Source organism: Hetaerina americana, unplaced genomic scaffold (genome assembly GCF_022747635.1).
Source record: "Hetaerina americana unplaced genomic scaffold, ioHetAmer1.1.p SCAF_27, whole genome shotgun sequence".
NCBI classification, from domain to species: domain Eukaryota; kingdom Metazoa; phylum Arthropoda; class Insecta; order Odonata; family Calopterygidae; genus Hetaerina; species Hetaerina americana.
This window is the reverse complement of record NW_027286841.1, coordinates 935,056-952,871: the sequence shown is the minus strand read 5'-3', so window position 1 is coordinate 952,871 and position 17,816 is coordinate 935,056. Positions and strand designations below refer to the sequence as shown.

The following is a 17,816-nucleotide window of genomic DNA, read 5'->3' as shown; positions in this document are numbered from 1 at the left end:
CCCATTAATTGCAATTTCATTCCATTGATCTATCTCTCACCTATTCATCCTCGCTCAATTAACACACAAGGACACGCACCCTCCATTTCCCCTCACACCATCCCTCTAAGCAGTGTCATCTCGAAGACCAACCAAAGAACAAATCCAGGGTTTACCCTGACAGGGACAGACCTTTCTTCCTCCCTTTGACAGACCCTGAGAGCAGTCCCTCACACAGTGGCTTAGACCCAAACTAGTGATGAGGAACACCATCCTCTTCCTACTCCCTCCAGCCACAAAGTGAGTAGACTGTTGGCAGCCGGAGGATCCCCAGCAGAGGGATCGGGCAGCAGACCGGCCAAGTCCCACAGGACACTATCCTCCCCCACATGTCATTGGGACCCCAGATAAAAGGAGAAAACCATCTCATTGCAATCGACCGAACTCTGCAATACACTTTTGTCTATCCTTTTTTCCCCAAATCCTTTGGTAGGTCTTCAATGTTGTAACTAACTTATTATTCAAACAGGGTATTATTTACTTGTACACCGAGTGCTTTAGTTATTTCTCCATTTATTTTTCCAACCCCTGGTCCTTGGTTGTACTTTAGGTCTTTCACAGCTTTGTCGAATTCACTTCTCTGTTATCCTAAGGCTTGTCTACCTTGTTTTATGAAGAAATATCTTTGTGTTTAATGACCCCCAGACCTAATTGATATGTTTGGTCAGTGGATAGCAAAAATATTATTGTCTACTTCTATCATACTTTTTTATGTAAAACCATAAACACAGCAGTCTACCCTAAGTTCGGTTTGGTAGGTGATGGTAGAGTTCTCCTAGTACTAAGTCCAACAGCGTGTGGAATTCATACATCAGAGTAGGGGGGCCAGTTCCTTTCCCTGTACCAGCTATGGTTTCCGGGAAGATCTGGTACCCGAAAAGTCACACAGCTTGGGTGCAGCTGAGAGTGCCCAGAGACCTGCCTGGGAATTGAATGCAGGCCCTCTGGTCAGCAGTCCAACGCCCTACCCCTAGACTACCGCAACCCTATAATTTTTTATGATGCCATATTCTCTTCTTATCTTACCATTAACATTGCTCTTTTTTAGGATTTTGTTTTTTCTTTCTCAGAATTGTCTCCTCCAGTTTATAAGTGGTTTCACTGTTACCCTTCTTTATGTTGATTGTCATTGATTTCTTCGCATCAGGTTTCTATTCACTCTTCCTTGATCTTGTTGCACTCTCTTATGAATTGGTTACACTGCTTTATGTAAAGGATTTCCTCAGTTCAATTATGGAATTCTTGTCTTTTTTTCTTCCTTGCATGAATTTTCTTATTTGAGCTAGTATCTATGGTCGCTTGGATTTAACCATCTTACCAGCTGCTCATTAGCTGCTTCAGATATTACATTCTTTAAATCCTTCTACCTAAGCTTGTCTCCAATATTTCACCTATTTTTTTGTTAATGACTGCGGTGAAATGTTTTCTTTCATTTCCTCCGGTACCTTTGTGTTCCATCTAGGTTCCTGTTTCTTTTTTTTTTACCTTGAATCGCATTCGCCTGTTCGTGACCACCAGATTGTGATCGCTATTTATATCTGCGCCGCAGTAGATCTTACATTGGAATTTAAACAATTAAAATCAGTGATTAAATACCCGCTACAGTATGGCCGCAGGCGCATCTGTGACAGTCGAGGATCGGTTATTCGCACGGAAAGTGTTCGTATGATTATATGTGGTATTATTATTTTCATGTAATTTGAATATTATTATTATTTGAATAAGTGATTAAGCCTATTTTATTTTGAGGGCGTGATTTGTGATTTATATTTATTACTCAATGACTATGCTCTTGCCACAGTTTAAAGTAATTTAGTTTTAGTGCCGGCTCCTCACCATTTTAAAAAAAAAATACTGATATTTCATTCGAAGTTCGAGTGGCGTTTCAAGATAGTGTGGATTCGAGGCGTTTATCAATTTTGAATAAATTGCCATAATCATGGAGTAATAGTTGATTATATTGAGAATTTACTTGGTTAACTTCACCATGTTTATTTGTGAGTATTAAGAGCATTCTTCTCGATATTTAAGAGAAACACTTGATATTAGAACTTTATTGGTTTATTTTGATAGACAATTTCGTACAATGGTTTTCCCATTTTCAAGAAATGTCTCTATTGTTTGCAGTGAAGTGTGTTGGGATTGCAAGAAGTCTTAATAGTAGCATTGACTTGCTTCCTTCTGTAAGGCACTATGCCGCCAGGAAAGGCTACCGGGAACTAGCTAAGAAAAAGAAAGTAAAAGTTGAAGTGAAGAAAAAGGAGTTTATTCCTCATAATAAACGCAAGCTCCTACAGTAAGTCATCTATTGCTGCAAACTTGACTACTCCTTTCCGCCCCCTAATTTCGCCTGTAGAAAAAACATAATTTGACGATTTTGTTGGTGTGGTGGCTAGTGTACTGGCCTCCTAAGCCGAGGGTTTGTATTCGAATCCCAGAACCGTTGGAATTTTTAGAGGTATCCCGAGCCCTTCTTGGGTGCCTTATGGGTAGCACTTCAGGTGGTGGTCGTTGCCCGTCTAATAGATAAGACTTGGATCTGTGGACACCTTGGCTCCTTTCGCTATGAATGGGCTATTGTCGGCGCTATGTTTTTCCTCTCTCCCCATCATTTCCTGAAAATTGTATCACTACTAATTACCCACCTATTCGAAATGTCATAAATAATGTCCACTGTCACTCACCTCCCCCAATAACTACCGATTTCATAGTATTGTCCCCACCATAGTAGAGCTCAATTCAAATGATGCAATATCACAAATAAATTGTATTTTGAAATTTTAGTGATTTACAACTTATCACCAATGCTGTATTAAATGAAAAATATACATGTATACAAATCTTGTTCATTGTATTTGCTAGCCACCAGAAAGAGATACTATTCACAATTTTATGAAAAACATCCATTTTTTTAGTATTTCAGTTGGTGGCTGCAATTAGATAACATCTAACTAAATTGTTTGCCAAGGTCAACTAAGTTAAACGTGTAGGTAACTTTTCCTTGTGGAATGACAATGATGACATTGTGTGAAGAGACCGAAAAGATTTAATGAAATAGTGTTAAATGTTCATTCTTGTACTGATAATCTCTCCCAAAGAACTACCATGCTGATGTCGTGATGACCCCTAGGGCTGTGCTGGTGGGGCAATGATGAGTGCTCCTAATAGAGTCACCAGTGCCAGACAGGTGTAGAAGCCAGACAAAGTTAGTATGCACAGTGTGACATTTAGAAAACTATTGAGGAAGGCAATGGGAAACCACCTCAGTTATTTATCCCTAGGAACAATGATGGGCGTAAACGTGAGAATGAGTTCTGGCAATTATGGGATTCAGTCTGCTGGGGAGTATGTTGTGCGTGGCAGTGGGAAAGGCATGGCTTGAGGGGTTGTAATCTCACGAAATCCTTACAAAGCAAAATCGACAGCAGCAGTGCGGAAGATGCAGAAGAAGATGAAACCAGTCAGAAGAGGGACTTGGAATGTTAACACTATGTTGAGGAAAGGGAAATTAGTAAATATGAAGCAGTGTATGGAGATGTAAAATATAGATGTATTAGGGCTTTGCAAAGTGAGATGGAAGGATGGTGGCTATTACAGGAGGAATAGTAATAGAGTAATATACAGGAAAGGAGAAGAGAGGGGTGAATTGTATTACGGAATTAGGTGGGAAGAACCATAGTAAATATAGAGTAAATGTCTGATATTAGTAGTAGAATCAAAAGCTGAACCAAGGAACTTGGTTATTGTTCAGGTCGACATACCACTAAGCAATAATAGAGAGGAAGAAGTCGACAGGATATCCAATCAATTAAAGGTCATAAGTGTGAAAGTATTAAGTATTACCTGTATTATTTCAGGTGCTAATAATTTTGATGGTTAATTTTTTCAGACATATATAATTCCCCATTACCTACTAATATGTTGAGAAAAAGGATTATGTTCAGGGAAATAGAGTAATTAAATCAATTTGAAATGTGGCTCCATTGAAAACTAGGAAATAGTAATTTTTCAGAGGCTATTACAGAATTATGACCAGTCAAAGGTTCAACTTAGTTCTCTTCCCTTAAAATGTATTGAAATGTATCAACTGTGGTTACACGTCTGGTATATCATCATCAAGACGTATAGGACTGCCTTGATGATGACAGGCTAGCTTAAAAGCTACCGTCAAGACTTGTCAGTAAAGTTACCTACAGCTGTGATTCCCTTGTCTCTCACACACAACCTGATAGTCATTGCTATAATAAACCCTTCTTCTATTCTACATTCATTGAGGAGGGAATCAATGACAGATAAGTTGAGTAAGGATATTAAGAAAAGATAAGGGAAAACTTTGATATGGGGCATGGATTTTTTATTGTGTAGAAACTTGGTCATTGAAGTAACATGGTAGATATACATTGGAGGCTTTTGAGATGTGGGTATGAAGGATGGAAAAAACAAACAAAGAGGTACTTTGTGAAGGCTTCCACGTTGTGTAGATAATAAAGGTCTAAGTCTTCCACGGAGTAAATCCCAGAAGACTTAGATCTTCTAACAAAGAGGTAGTAAGAATTGTGGGGAAGGAGAGGGGATTGTTGGGAGAAAACCAAAGGCAGTAGGTAAGGTGGAGGATTTTAACTGGTGAGGGAATTGAAATGTAATGAAATAATTGACTATGTAATTCCACACACTTTATTTAAAAACACGACCCAGGTTTCGACGTTGAACATCATCATCAACGTCGAAACCTGGGTCGTGTTTTTAAATAAAGTGTGTGGAATTACATAGTCAATTATTTCATTACATTTCAACATGTTATGCAAATTCCACAAAGTTACGCCTGAGACAACAAATTTGGTGAGGGAATGTTTGAGGACTGTGATAGAGGGGAGAATGTTGGGCACACAAGGAAAGGGTGGGCAAAGAATAGGCATTTGGATGGAAAGAAGGGAGGGAGGAAGTATGAGGAATTGAAATTGGGTTTATTAAAAAATAGTGCGCCAGGTTTTTTTTCTGTAAGGTGGGGCAAAGAAACGTAGGGTTATTAAGTTTCTGTCCATCCGAAACTGACTTAGAATGATATACTACCAAGTAATAATGATAGCGACCTCGTCACACTCTTCACCTTTGTTTAGGTTTAATACGATCCAATCAATTATCTTTCCTGAAATTCACATATTTTTCCATGATGCTCTTATTTTTATTTAAAGGAAGAGTTCTAATGTCAGTAGAAGACGTGATGACAGCATGAAGTCAGTTGCCACTGATGATGTGTATATTGTCAAGTACTACCAGGCAAAGGTTTATGACTTTGCCGAGGCATTGCGGTGTCACCGTCAAACACATCACCCCACAGTGTACAATGTTCCTGACTCTCCCCTAAATGTCACCATTGAGTTGGACATGAGAACAGAGAAAAAGGTTGGTAAAATCTGAGATGCAATCTCCAAAATAGCTAAATTCGTTTTAATTTATTATCAATGACAAAAATATTCTTTTGTACCAATTATTTCAAGATAATGTTTTTGATAAATTTAATGGTATTTGGTATATATTTGCCCTACCTTATCATAATGCTGTTAGTTAAATAATATTCCACCTTTATTGCTGATTTTTTCATTGATCACTATTTTATTTCTGTTGAATTCAAAATGTTACTCCTTGGAAGATGTAGTTCTTAAAGTTCTCTTTTGCATGGTTCAAAGTCTTATTATTTATAGCTTATACTTAATAGCTATTCAAGGAAACCGTGGGAGATACCGCGACATTAACTTTTGATGGAGTCATCTGCTAATGCACATCTCAATGCAACAGATCGATGCATTCTTAATTGCTATTTTCATGATTGTTGTACTCTAATGAATTCCTATCTGCATGGTTATGTAATATAAATTAGAAATACCATGGTGTCTTTATGAATTAAGGTACATTTTAAGATAGGTGTGGCAAAATTATGAGAAAAATCATTTCACCGAAATCAGCAAAGTGGTCAAATCTTGGATTATTTTGCTAAGAATTTCCTTTGTGACGAGGAGAAAAATTACTATTGATTTACTTTTTGGTCTACCAGGAAACCTTTGAGTCATGGAAAAGCTACTGGAAAAAGTGTATCAATTTTCAAGTGACGAAACTTTTCCTAATACTTTTTATACAATCCTTGTACCACGGAATATGGATAGACTCTTTTGGCAAAACTGTCATCAGTAGATATTTGTTTGCATGAATCCTCAAGAAATCAATTCACGCTCTTGAACATTCTTCCTATTTCCCTTGTTAAACACTATTAGGTGTTTGTGTGTTGCATGAATTTTCCCTCGATACCATTTTATTACCTATCCAGGGCCTCCTGTAGATTCTCTTCTGACTCTTAGCAAGCAGTACTACATTATTATTGTGTGCATAAAACTTATAATATTATTATTAACCTTTTGTAGCAAAATGCAAACATATTGTGAGCTTATCTGCTAGTATTTCAGTAAACTGCAAACAATTCATCGCTCCTATTTGAAAATGCCGTCTAACTATTCCAACCTTATCTATGATAGAATTAGCGTGATGCCTTTCCTCAATCCTCCACTGGACAGCCACTGGAAACGATTGGGCTGACAATTGCCTCTAGTAAGGGAATCATACTGACTTTAGATTGAACAAAGGCCATTACCATTTAACTAAGTATTGATCATGCAGCAAACTCTCTTTTAATAAGTATATGTACCTCCAAATGCTTAATCCTCAAATGAAATGCACCCATCCTTACCCATATTCCTTCACTTCTACCTGACACACACCGAGCCTATTATTCTGATGAGGACTGGCAGGCAGGCAACCGTTGAGATGATTTGAGTCCCCAATGAGGACAAACTATTGAAATCTTGAAATTTTCAACCAACTTAATTTATTAAGGCACCGAAACATTTTCCCAATCCTCTAGCCCATCACCAATTTGCATTTCCTTGGAAATAGAATCATGCATATCAGCATAGATTGATGTACTTCATGAGGTGAACTCTTGCAGAAGCATGTACATATTAAGTCTGTGCTTAAATGCTAAATTTTCATCTCTTCACTTTTGATCTTGTTCTTCTGTGAGGCATCATCTTTAATTTTTTGCAGACTAAATTTGTAGAAAAATTCACTAGAATGGTTGCCATACCCGAGCCTTTCAACCATGGGGAAGAAAGAAAAATTGTGGCATTTTGTAAAACGCCAGAGCTCCAGAGGGTGGCCCTGAACACTGGTGCCGTGGTTGCTGGAGGATCTGAGCTAATCAAAAGTTTTCAGGTAAGTGTGAATCCAAAAGTTACACCCCAGTCCCAAAAGTAGCATGATGGGATTCTGATCTAAGGACCGTGAAGCATAAAAATCGCGTCAGGTTACTTTTGCAGGTATTCATAACAGAATGTCATATGTATGTGTTTTTTTGCTAAAAAAATTGAGATTTAGTTACATCTGCTAATCTTTAATCTTGTGTCGCAGAGAATTGTTTTCAATTGCTAATCTGTGGGTGGCATTTTTCAATCCTTCCTGTAAGCAAGTTTTTTATATAACAATTTGTTATTATTTATTTTAATTAGGGGTATACCTATGTATAGTGAATGATGTATTATTTCTTGAACCTGGTGGTGATCACACAGAGTTCTGTTGAATTCAAGATCGCACAACATACCTAATTTTGCATATTTATTTATCAAAATTATATTTTTGTTCAATAAAATTTGTATAATTTTATATGGTTATAGTTTTATGTGGTTTTATGCATTATGAGGGAGGGTGGGTTTATGAGCAGGAAGAGGGAAGGAGCAGTGGAAGGAGTTTCACGTTTGGGTGGGGTGGGATAAAGACTGTGGGACCCTCCCTGGGAGCTTTATTATAATGAAGATGTTAAAGTATACAATTGTTCCCGGCTCAACCTTGTGGAATTCATTTTAATTAAATGAGTAATACAATGTATCTTTCCACTGATCCCAACTCCATTTTCTTTCACCTCCTTCTCCCCCCCCTCTCACCCACCCCTCCTCTCCCTCATGATTGGTGTATAAGTGGACTGCTACTTGTTTAATTTGTACCTGTTGATGACGCTTGAGCGTTGAAACCGGTTGTACGCTAATAAAGGACAGTGGAAAGATACATTGTATTCTTCATTTAATGTTAAATTATGCCTTATCGCTTTTTGTAAATTAATATTTTTGTTTAATTTCAGACTGGGGAATGCTCAGTGCATGACTATGATTATTTTGTGGCACATGTTGACATCTTGACAGAGATAATAGCCCTCAGAGGCTTGATGAAAAAGAAGTTTCCGAATCCTAGAAGTGGTATGATGCTTTTTTTAACCTTACAATTAAAATATTAAGCTTGTTTTTTAAAAATATAATTTAAATATCCATTATATGTAGATGAGTGATAAATAATACTTATGATGACATCAGTGCAAAATTCTCTCTTAGATAGGACTAATTTAAAAAACAATTCTTACCCCATTAAAATAAATATAATTTGCTATAGTTGTATAATACTAAAAACCTGGATTTTATATAATATTTAGTGTGGTATATAACATATGACAATAAATGCTCGCTCTCTCATAGGCTAATAATTTGTTGAACATTAGAATAATTGCATAGCACAAGCCCAAGGTATTAAAATAGTTGTTTGTTGCCTTAGAGCAATGAGCTTGGAGGAAACAGGCCTCCCAGGCTTGGACTGTTCGGGAGACACTTCTATGGACCATATCAATTATTATTGTTTGGGTAGTCATCCAAAGGCATCTGAAACTACATTGAATCCTTCTTTAATTCCACATACTTCCTTCCTTCCTTCCTTCATTCAGTCCAACATTTCTTTTCCTAGCCCTACCTCACTTGCCCAACGTTCTCCCCTCCATCAGAGTCTTCAGCATCCCAATATTCTTAGACTACAATCAAAATGCTCTTCATCCATCTTTCTTGTCTCCTTATGATTTCTCCCAACAATCTCGTCTCCTCCCCCACCACACCCAGAACCTCCTCATTAGCTTTCCTTTAGGTCCGTCTCACCTTCTCCATCCTTCTCCACACCCACATTTCAAAAGCCTCCAATCTACTTTTATCATCCTGCTTCAGTCACCATGTTTCCAGTCCGTACCTAACTACGCTCTGTATCAAAGTTTTGATGAGTCTTTTCTTAACCTCCTTACTTAGCGTCCCTGTCATCAATTCCATATTCCTTGTGAAAGATTCTTTGCCTGATGCAATTCTTCTCCATATGTCCCTACTGCTTTGATCATTTTGGTCCAGAACATTTCGGAGAAAGGTAAACTATGCCCCCCGCCCTTGTTAATAAACTCCTATTTTATTATTTAACTCAGCTTCCTCATTCTTGAATGCTACAATACCATTGTTTTGTTTGCATTTATTATTATCCCTTAACTATCGCATTGACTCTCTAATGTGCTTAGTTATGCATTTAATCCTTAGGCTGACTGGCTGAATTAAGCTCAATCTTCTGCAAATGTGACTTTATGAGCTCTTCACTGACTTTCATTTCTATCTCCAGTTCTTCCCATACTTCTTCAACCATTTCCTCCTCATATATGTTGAAAAAAATGGGTAAAAAATGGGCAACCCTCTCAACTATTTTCCTGAGACTGTCCATTCCAACTCTCTATCCGCCACTTGCACCTGAATAGCCTGAGGCATGTTCTTGTTATGCATAAGTTTCCAATTCCTCCAATCCAATCTACTCCTATTTCCCTATATACATTCATTAATTATACCCAATTTCCTCTATTCAGCCCTCTCTCGAAATAAATGAACCAGATAAATATCTCCTGATTGTACTCCTATGTTCCTTTCAATAAGTGACCTCATAACTACATGTATTGTCACCTCTCCTTTTTCTGAACCCACCCTGATCATCCCCAAGTGACCACTACTATCTTCTCCTTACTCTTATTGATAACCCTAAGTATTTCCATAGTCCTCGCATATGGTGGTCTTTCCCTTTTGGAAATGGAAACGATCACTTATCTGACAAAATCTTGTGGCCGATTTTCTTCGTTGTAAATTCTCTGAATTGTATGTTTGGTTCCCCAGAAAATCAGTGAAATACATATTAAAAGGCTATGTAGAGTTTCTTTTGGAAGTGATCTATTTGTAACCACTTTTACAGCTTATTCATGTATGTACTTTTATTGACTTAAAAAAGTAACTTTGTTACATATATCATCAGGTCTTCATTGGCTCTAATTATTACATTTTAATAACAAATACTGAGAAAGAATGTTTTGAAAATTCTGCGTATCCAGTTTCATAGGAAAATATGTATAGCAAGACTTCCTTTGCTTCCAGGTACTTTGGTTGAGGACATAGAGAAGTCCATCAAAAAGTTCAGCACTGGAATCATCTACAATGCCCAAAGGGATGAGTTTGAAGAAGATTATGGCTGGATTGATGCCTGCATAGGCACCGTGAGTCAGCCAAATTACATCATCATTTTATTGAAATATTTATATATTTCAATAGTAATGTAATATTAGTGTTTTTATCTAGTTGATCAGTCTCTAATTTGTCCATAAGTTGTAGTGTCTCTAGTTTTTTGCTGAGAAACTTTTCTTACTCTCTAACAAAATTATTGCTTTGTTGTATCCAGTGTAACTTTATGGAATTAACATAAAATATTGGAATGAAATCGGTAAACCCCAAACTAGCCATCTCTGCTGAAGAGTAATAAATTTGAAATGAAATAAACACTTTTGTAATTGTACACACTCTTTATTTAGAGCACCACCTGGGTTTCGACGTTAGACGTCGTCATCCCTGATGATGAAGTCTAATGTTGATCAGGGTTGATGACATCTAATTTCTTCATGTTCTAAATAAAGTGTGTGTGGAATTACAAAGGTGCTCATTTCATTTCAAAATTATTGCTCTCCAGTAGAGGTGGCTAGTTTGGGGTTAGACGCCTGTATCAGCTAAAGAAAGTGGACTGAGATAAATTACTTCTGGAGTCATGGATTCAGGGTGATTTATATACTCTAGGAGATGACTAGAAGATGGGAGTAGATGCTTCTGCGAAGAAAAAGCAAGAGACGAGGGTAAGAACGGAGTGGAGAGTGAAGATTGAACTTGGGCATTGTAACTAGAGGATTCCAATGGTGGGAATGGAAAATGAGCCTTTGGGCACAGTGGCAGTGCTGGGCTTTAAGTGAAGGTCCAGCCACATATACGAGGTGGAATGCGAGCAACGAACTTCAGTCCTCACTCTTAAAACATTTATATAAAATAGAGCCTCAGCATGATAGTTGACTGGAATGCAGTGGATGGGGAGAGCAAAGAGGGAAGTAGCATATGGCATTTGGGATAGGGAAATACCATGCCAAAGAGGAAATGCTCTAGGAGTTCCACAAGGTGAGGCCAGATGAAATTCAATTTTGAATTCCTGCCATTTCACGTGTAGAGGTTGCCATTGGCACCCTAACAAGCTTGAAGTATGTACTGAACAGTGATAACTTCAAAAACAGCTGCAATGCTGAGAATAACCAAAGAGCCGCGATTATTGGAAGTGTATGGGATGGTTGCTCGGTGAGAGAAATTATTTGGTTCTTTGAGTACCCTAGATCAACGGTATAGCATGTCTTCGCAAAGTATAATAAGTCAGAAAAGTCCGAAAATGGTTTTGCCTCACCGGTGAGGAAAACTCACTTGAAGGAGTGCATTGTCAGAATGCTCGACGGTTGTCTGGGTGATGTCATACCACTGCATTTTGTTAACAAAGGGGAAAATATGAACAAAGCATTTTATTTGCGTGTTCTGACAAATGTAGTGAAGCAGTGGCTGTACATTTGTCAGCAGGATAGTGCACAAGCGACAGAAATTATTCAGTTCTTCGGGTATTAGAGATCGATGGTATAAGATTTTGTTGAAAAGTATGATGAGTCCAGAAAGTCCCACAGAACAGTGTGCCAGCCCATACGAGTCATTTGGTGCAAAATTGGTTGTCGTATAACGTCAATATATTTTGGTCCAAAGAATTCTGGCCTCCGAAAAGCCCAGATTTAAATCCAATGGACTAGTTAATGTGGAGCATGGTCAAAAGGGTCACCAGGAAGTCCAGACATCCAAACAATGCATCATTGAGAGCCATTATTAAAATGAAATTTGCCGATATGGACCTAGGTACATTAAAATGGGCCTGCAAATGCTTCAGACCGAGAATTTTGGCCGCATTTCAAGCAAGTGGGGGATAATTTTGAATTAATTTGTTGTTTATGATCATACAAACAATTTAGTGCAAAATATTTTGTGCATATTTTCATTTTTGTAAAACAGGTAAATACACCTGTAAATAATGTTGGGAAACATTGTTTAATTTGGTCGTATTTTTGTGCCACACCCTGTATTGTACGAAAACATTGAAGTGGTGGGCAAATACTTCAAGCAATATGGTTGTACAAAATGCACGTGGAAGATGCCAGAGAACTGAGTCAGATATCAAATCAACTGCATAGGTATATCCTTCTAAGTTAGCGGGATGTACAAGAAATTGACAGTATAGGCCTTATTTGACTGTTCTTGAGTAAAGTGTTCTTAATGCTCATAAAATTTATTATCTCTTGCTGAAGGAATTAGAAATTTTCTCAGAGTATGAAAAAATTATGATAAAATTTATTTGGAAATGAGCATGCATGTGCAAATTTCTTTCTAAGAATACCATATGGTAGGCAGAATATATTGAGAAAAAGTGGAATATAGTAATAAGTAGAATATTTACAAAAAGTAATTGATAATTTAAAGCAACTAACGCCACCAAATGTTCATTTAGACATGCCTGCATGATAGGTTGCAATTGCCTTACGGTCTTAAAACTTGGAATTCATTATTCATATTTGCATCAAAAGAAAAAAAAACTAAAATTCAAGAAATCTCAAGCCACCTTTGTAATTGGGTATCACATTATTCATCAAATCATTTTTTTATCCCTCTGCATTGTCCTTATTTTTCTTCCCCTCTGTCCACTTGTCCTCGTTGTTAGTGGGGGATGAAATAACAAGGCATCCCCTAGCATAGTCCTCATGATTGATTCAGAGGGTTTCCTTTTTAAATGAGAGTGTAACTTGGTCATTTGACCGTAATGCAACTGCAGTGGTCTTTCAGAGTTGTGATCGTAAATTGTTGTCTCTCTCTCTCTCTGTACACAGCTCGACATGAATGCAGAAGGTTTGGAGGGCAACCTGAAGGCTCTCCTCCAAGACGTGAACACGATGAAGCCAAAGAGGGAGAATCCCTTCATCACCAAGTGCATCTTAAGCACACCCCACACTGTCGAAAAACTTATGGTCAACCACATTGTGTACGTGGGTGAGAGCATGAAGAGTAGTCCTGGGAAGGCTGTGGACGATGACGAGTCGAGTGATTCTGATGAGGAAGTCTCAAATGTCTCTGCATCTGCTCAAGCACGATAGCATTTGCCAGTTGCAAATCTTTGACCAGAAATAGTTGATCCCATGTTCAGTGAACTTCATAAAAAAAAAAACTAATCTTAGTGCTGTGAAAACATAAATGGAATGAAAGAAATAAAGTGGAATAAGAATAAAAGAGTTGAATATTAAAAAAAATATGTGGTACTTGTTTTCTGTGCCTTTAAAAATTGGCAGTCCCTGCAATGATGTCAAATTCTGTTTTTGTGATGGTGATAAGGAAAGCAGTCAATTCTGGGCTCAAATTTCAGGGTCGCCATGTGAAAACTGTGAAAATCATGGATTATGGGAATCATGAATTAACTATGAATTCCATTTTCAAACCTATAATTTGGCAATACAGTGGCACGTTTAACTATTTTATCCTATTTGAGGTGATGCGGAAATCATTTTAATGTCATCCTATGGTGGCATAAAGGAGTGCTCTACCCAGAGGTTATGGAGTATGCTATTTACATCATGTTAATTTTGCTAATATTGTGTTTTATTAAGTTGCGATTATCTTTACAAAACAGGAAATTAGTGTGCCTGAGGTCAATAATTTTACATGATGTTGTATGTGATTACTGTGCCTCCAAATATGTATCAATGTCAACTATTGATATTGAGGATACCACTCAGAGGTGATCACACCAATCAAGGCATTTGTAGCTACCGCATTAAGAAATTGTGGCATTATTCTTCAGTAACTAATTTCATGCACTTTTTTCATTGATTTTTACATAACTTCTGAAGAGGTAAGCGTTTAAACACTTCGATTAATGTGAGAATCACCTTAATTTCATGCATGGAGAAAGATTTTGGACATTTATTAGACAAGTGTAACAAATCATGAGCTGAACAAATAAGATTTACTCTTTAACTCAGTTTCCAGTTTGTTAAGGCTGAGCTTTGGTTGAGAACTATTACATATGTCGTGTGTACTTCATCTTGTTTGCCCTATGTTATTTCCTTCTTCAGTACTACATCTGTCGTACCTGCTTTTATAACATTCAAATGTCTTTATCTTTTCCTTCCTTCCTCCCTGCTAACCCAACCTTTTCCACTCTTTCATGGCCTTCAACATCCCTCTGCCTCTCAATGTATCCTGCAACCACTTTTTCTGCCTCCTTCAAATTGCACCTTGAAGCTTCGTCTCTGTGTCCACCATAGCTAAGACTTCCTTATTTTTACTGGGCAATCTACTGGTTAAGGTAGGTTTTGGATGGACACAACTACCAAATAAATATTTTGGGTCTTCCAAAAAAACTAAACCCAACATCCTGCTCCTCATCTCTGTGTACTTCCTTCCTCCCTTCATCCCGTCGAACACCCCTATCACCTATTCTTGCCCCTTCCTTGTTTGCCTAACATTCTCCCCTCTTATCAGTCTTCAACATTTCACTGCCGATCAATATGCCCTTCATCCATTTTTCCTGCCTCCTCATGATTTCTTCCAATAATCCCCTCTCTTCACCCACCATGCCTAGTACTTCCTCATTTGTTTTCCTTTAGTCCATTTCACCTTCTCCATCCCTTCTCCACACCCACATTTCAGAAGCCTCTAGTCTACTTCTATCAACCTGCTTCAGTGACCACGTTTCCACGCCGAACATGGCTACGCTCCATATCAAAGTTATTACGAGTCTTTTCTTAATATCCTTATTCAACGTCCCACTCATCAACTCCCTCCTCCTTGTGAAAGCCTCTGCCTGGTGCAATTCTTCTCCTTACATCTCTATTACTTTGACCGTGTTGGCCCAAAATACTTCTAAGATACGTAAACTGTTCTACCTGCTCTAGTTTTTGCCTTAATATTTTATTGTCTTGCTTAGCCTTTTTTCCTAGAAAATTGCATAACTTTTGTATTATTGACATTCATTCTCATCCCATATCTATTGTACTGAATTTCCATTATATTCAGCAATTCTTGCAACCCCTTGGCTGTCTGACAAACTAATGCTTGGTCATCAGCAAACCTAACTGATTTTACGAATTCCCCTCCGACATTCATCCCTACCTCCAGTTCTTCCCATGCCTCTTCAATTGTTTCCTCCACATATTCGTTGAACAGCAACGGTGATAATGGGCAACCCTGCCTTACACCTCTTCTTAACACTGCCCATCCTGAATCCCTGTTCCCCACTCGCACCTGAGCAGTCTGAGACATGTACAGGTTGCGGATTAGCCTCCTGTCCCTCCAATCTAGTCCTATTTTCTGTAATATACTCATTGGTTTTTTCTAATTTACTCTATCAAATGCCTTTTTCAAATCTCCGAAACAGGCAAATATGTCCTGATTTTGTTCTATATTCCTCTTGATTAGCGATCTCATTACTGCAGTGGCATCATGCATCCCTCTCCCCTTCCTAAACCCAAACCTAAGTAATTATTTGTGCTACTCTCTATCCTTTTATTGATGATCCTGAGAACAACTTTAGCTGTGTGGGAAATTAAACATCCTGTTCTGTAGTCCTCAAATATTGTACCTTTTTTGGAATAGGAACTAATACTGATCTCACCGTCTTCTGCTAGATTCCTTCTTCATAGATGCTACGAATCAGTCTTTATGTAGATATAGAGACAATCAATATAGACTCTTCCACTCACATTTTCTTTAACCTCATAAATTTCTCATGTTACCTTCAGTGCAGTTAATTCAGACAAGTAGTAGTTGTTTTTAGGGGAGTGGCTGACAGCTGAGGTCATGTGTCCTTTTAGGGATAGGTGGGTAATTTCTTATGGGTAGGTTGAACAGGGAATGAAGGCAGGGAGGAGAAAACCCAGCATCTGCGTTAGCCTACTCTTAACAATACGTGACAAGGAGTCCACAATTTGATATTTCATTCAGTAAATGGCATACTAAAATTGCTCCCCTCATAGGACCCCAAGCAGAAATCAGGATACCTGTAAAAAAATCTACTGCCTCAGGGACTACCTGGCCTTCCAAACCCTAGCAATCAGGGTAGGAAGGCAGTACAGTTCATTCCCCACTGCACCACCCAGAACCCCCTTCAGGCAAACACCAGTATTATTCATGGAACAAGCTTAGCTTACTGTATTTTGTGATAATGCATTACAACATTATCATTAAATAAATTTGTAATGCCCTTGTAGCCACTGCTTTATTAGGGTGATGCTTCTCAATGTACGATCCAACATTCTCCCATGACCTCCATATTGCATATAGTCTGCCCTTCTGGACTTTATACATTTTGAAGGGTTGTGCAGTTTCTGAGTGGTAAACTATCAGTGTTTAATTTTCAAATTGATCCTTGTGTTGGCACAAAATAGCAATGTGACATGGTCTTCCTTTGGCTCGTGACCAGGCATTGCATTCTCTTCTGCTTAATAAAGGTTCACTTGGGCATCTTTTTCTAGGGGAGACTGGTTTTGTCAAAATTAAGATCTGTTGTGGGAGATAACACTCGGAATCTACAAGGTTCTTGAATCACCAGGGAAGTTCTCTGCTGCCTTTTGAGTGCGAGCTTGCTGCACTACCATGCCTCACAATGATGTGGACACCAGTTCTCTTAAAACTTCTTGAACCACCCATGGCTTCCCTCAAATACTTCTTCTTTGGCCCTTGATGTCACTGGAATCTTCTTAGCAAAGTCGGTAAAAATCACTTAAGCCCTCTCGCAAATGATGTTCTCATCAACAGGGTCACCATCTTTCTCCTTAATTTTGTCCTCGTTCTTTAGAGTAATGCAAATTACTGATGTCTACCAGTTGTATGCTTTTGCAAGATCAGCCATGGACACACCTGGTTCTCACTTTTCAATGATTTTACTTTTCATTTCTACTGCTATTTTTACTCCTTAATGGGCTTCCTTCTTGTGACTTTTTCTTTGGGGACATTTTTAAAACTATACAAAAAATAATGTTAAACATTGCACAGTAAAATCACGAATAATATGTCTGAATGCAAGTTTGGAAAAATGTGGGACCACAAGCAACACTTGCAGTGCTAATGGAGCAAGTACTAAATGGAAACTGAAGCAGCAGGTGTACACTCATTCCAGGAATCCCCCTCTCCTCATCACTAGCTATATGTAAGATGCTCATGAAACAAGATTCCACTATACAGCAAAAAATTAATTACCATATTCAAAAGAAAACACTAAATATGGATAAAAAACTTGTTTTGCATGAACTAATTTGAATCAAGGATAAATAAATGAACCTACATCATTATACAACAGTGACAGTTCCAGTAATAAGAAAGTAGTTAGTGGCTTTACTCTTGTGTGCACAAATTACCCCCCTTATTAGTGGAACTAGTATTTTTATGATGAACATTAATCTGTCTGTACTTGGTTCCAATCAGTTTGTTCCATGTAAAACGCCTACTGTTCCA

General features: G+C 38.0%; 1 protein-coding gene across 2 annotated transcripts; it reads left to right on the top strand.

Moving 5' to 3' along the window:
• Window positions 1-1,674: 1,674 nt before the first annotated feature.
• mRpL1 (mitochondrial ribosomal protein L1) lies at window positions 1,675-13,596 on the top strand. Of its 2 annotated transcripts, XM_071586872.1 has the most exons (8): window positions 1,675-1,717; window positions 1,912-2,036; window positions 2,167-2,335; window positions 5,232-5,442; window positions 7,135-7,302; window positions 8,222-8,336; window positions 10,350-10,468; window positions 13,199-13,596. In XM_071586872.1, the coding sequence occupies exons 2-8, from the start codon at window positions 2,027-2,029 to the stop codon at window positions 13,460-13,462; spliced, it is 1,056 nt and encodes a 351-aa protein (XP_071442973.1). In that variant the 5' UTR covers window positions 1,675-1,717; window positions 1,912-2,026; the 3' UTR covers window positions 13,463-13,596. The 2 variants fall into 2 exon arrangements, with proteins under 2 accessions (XP_071442973.1, XP_071442972.1); XM_071586871.1 differs by lacking the exon at window positions 1,675-1,717 and having other exon boundaries at window positions 1,754-2,036.
• Window positions 13,597-17,816: the final 4,220 nt, after the last annotated feature.

Bases quoted from the DNA above. Each gene is read 5' to 3' on its own strand.
- mRpL1 (XM_071586872.1), top strand. The intron at 5,443-7,134 runs GTTGGTAAAATC...AATTTTTTGCAG, and splicing joins ACATGAGAACAGAGAAAAAG to ACTAAATTTGTAGAAAAATT. The intron at 10,469-13,198 runs GTGAGTCAGCCA...CTCTGTACACAG, and splicing joins TTGATGCCTGCATAGGCACC to CTCGACATGAATGCAGAAGG.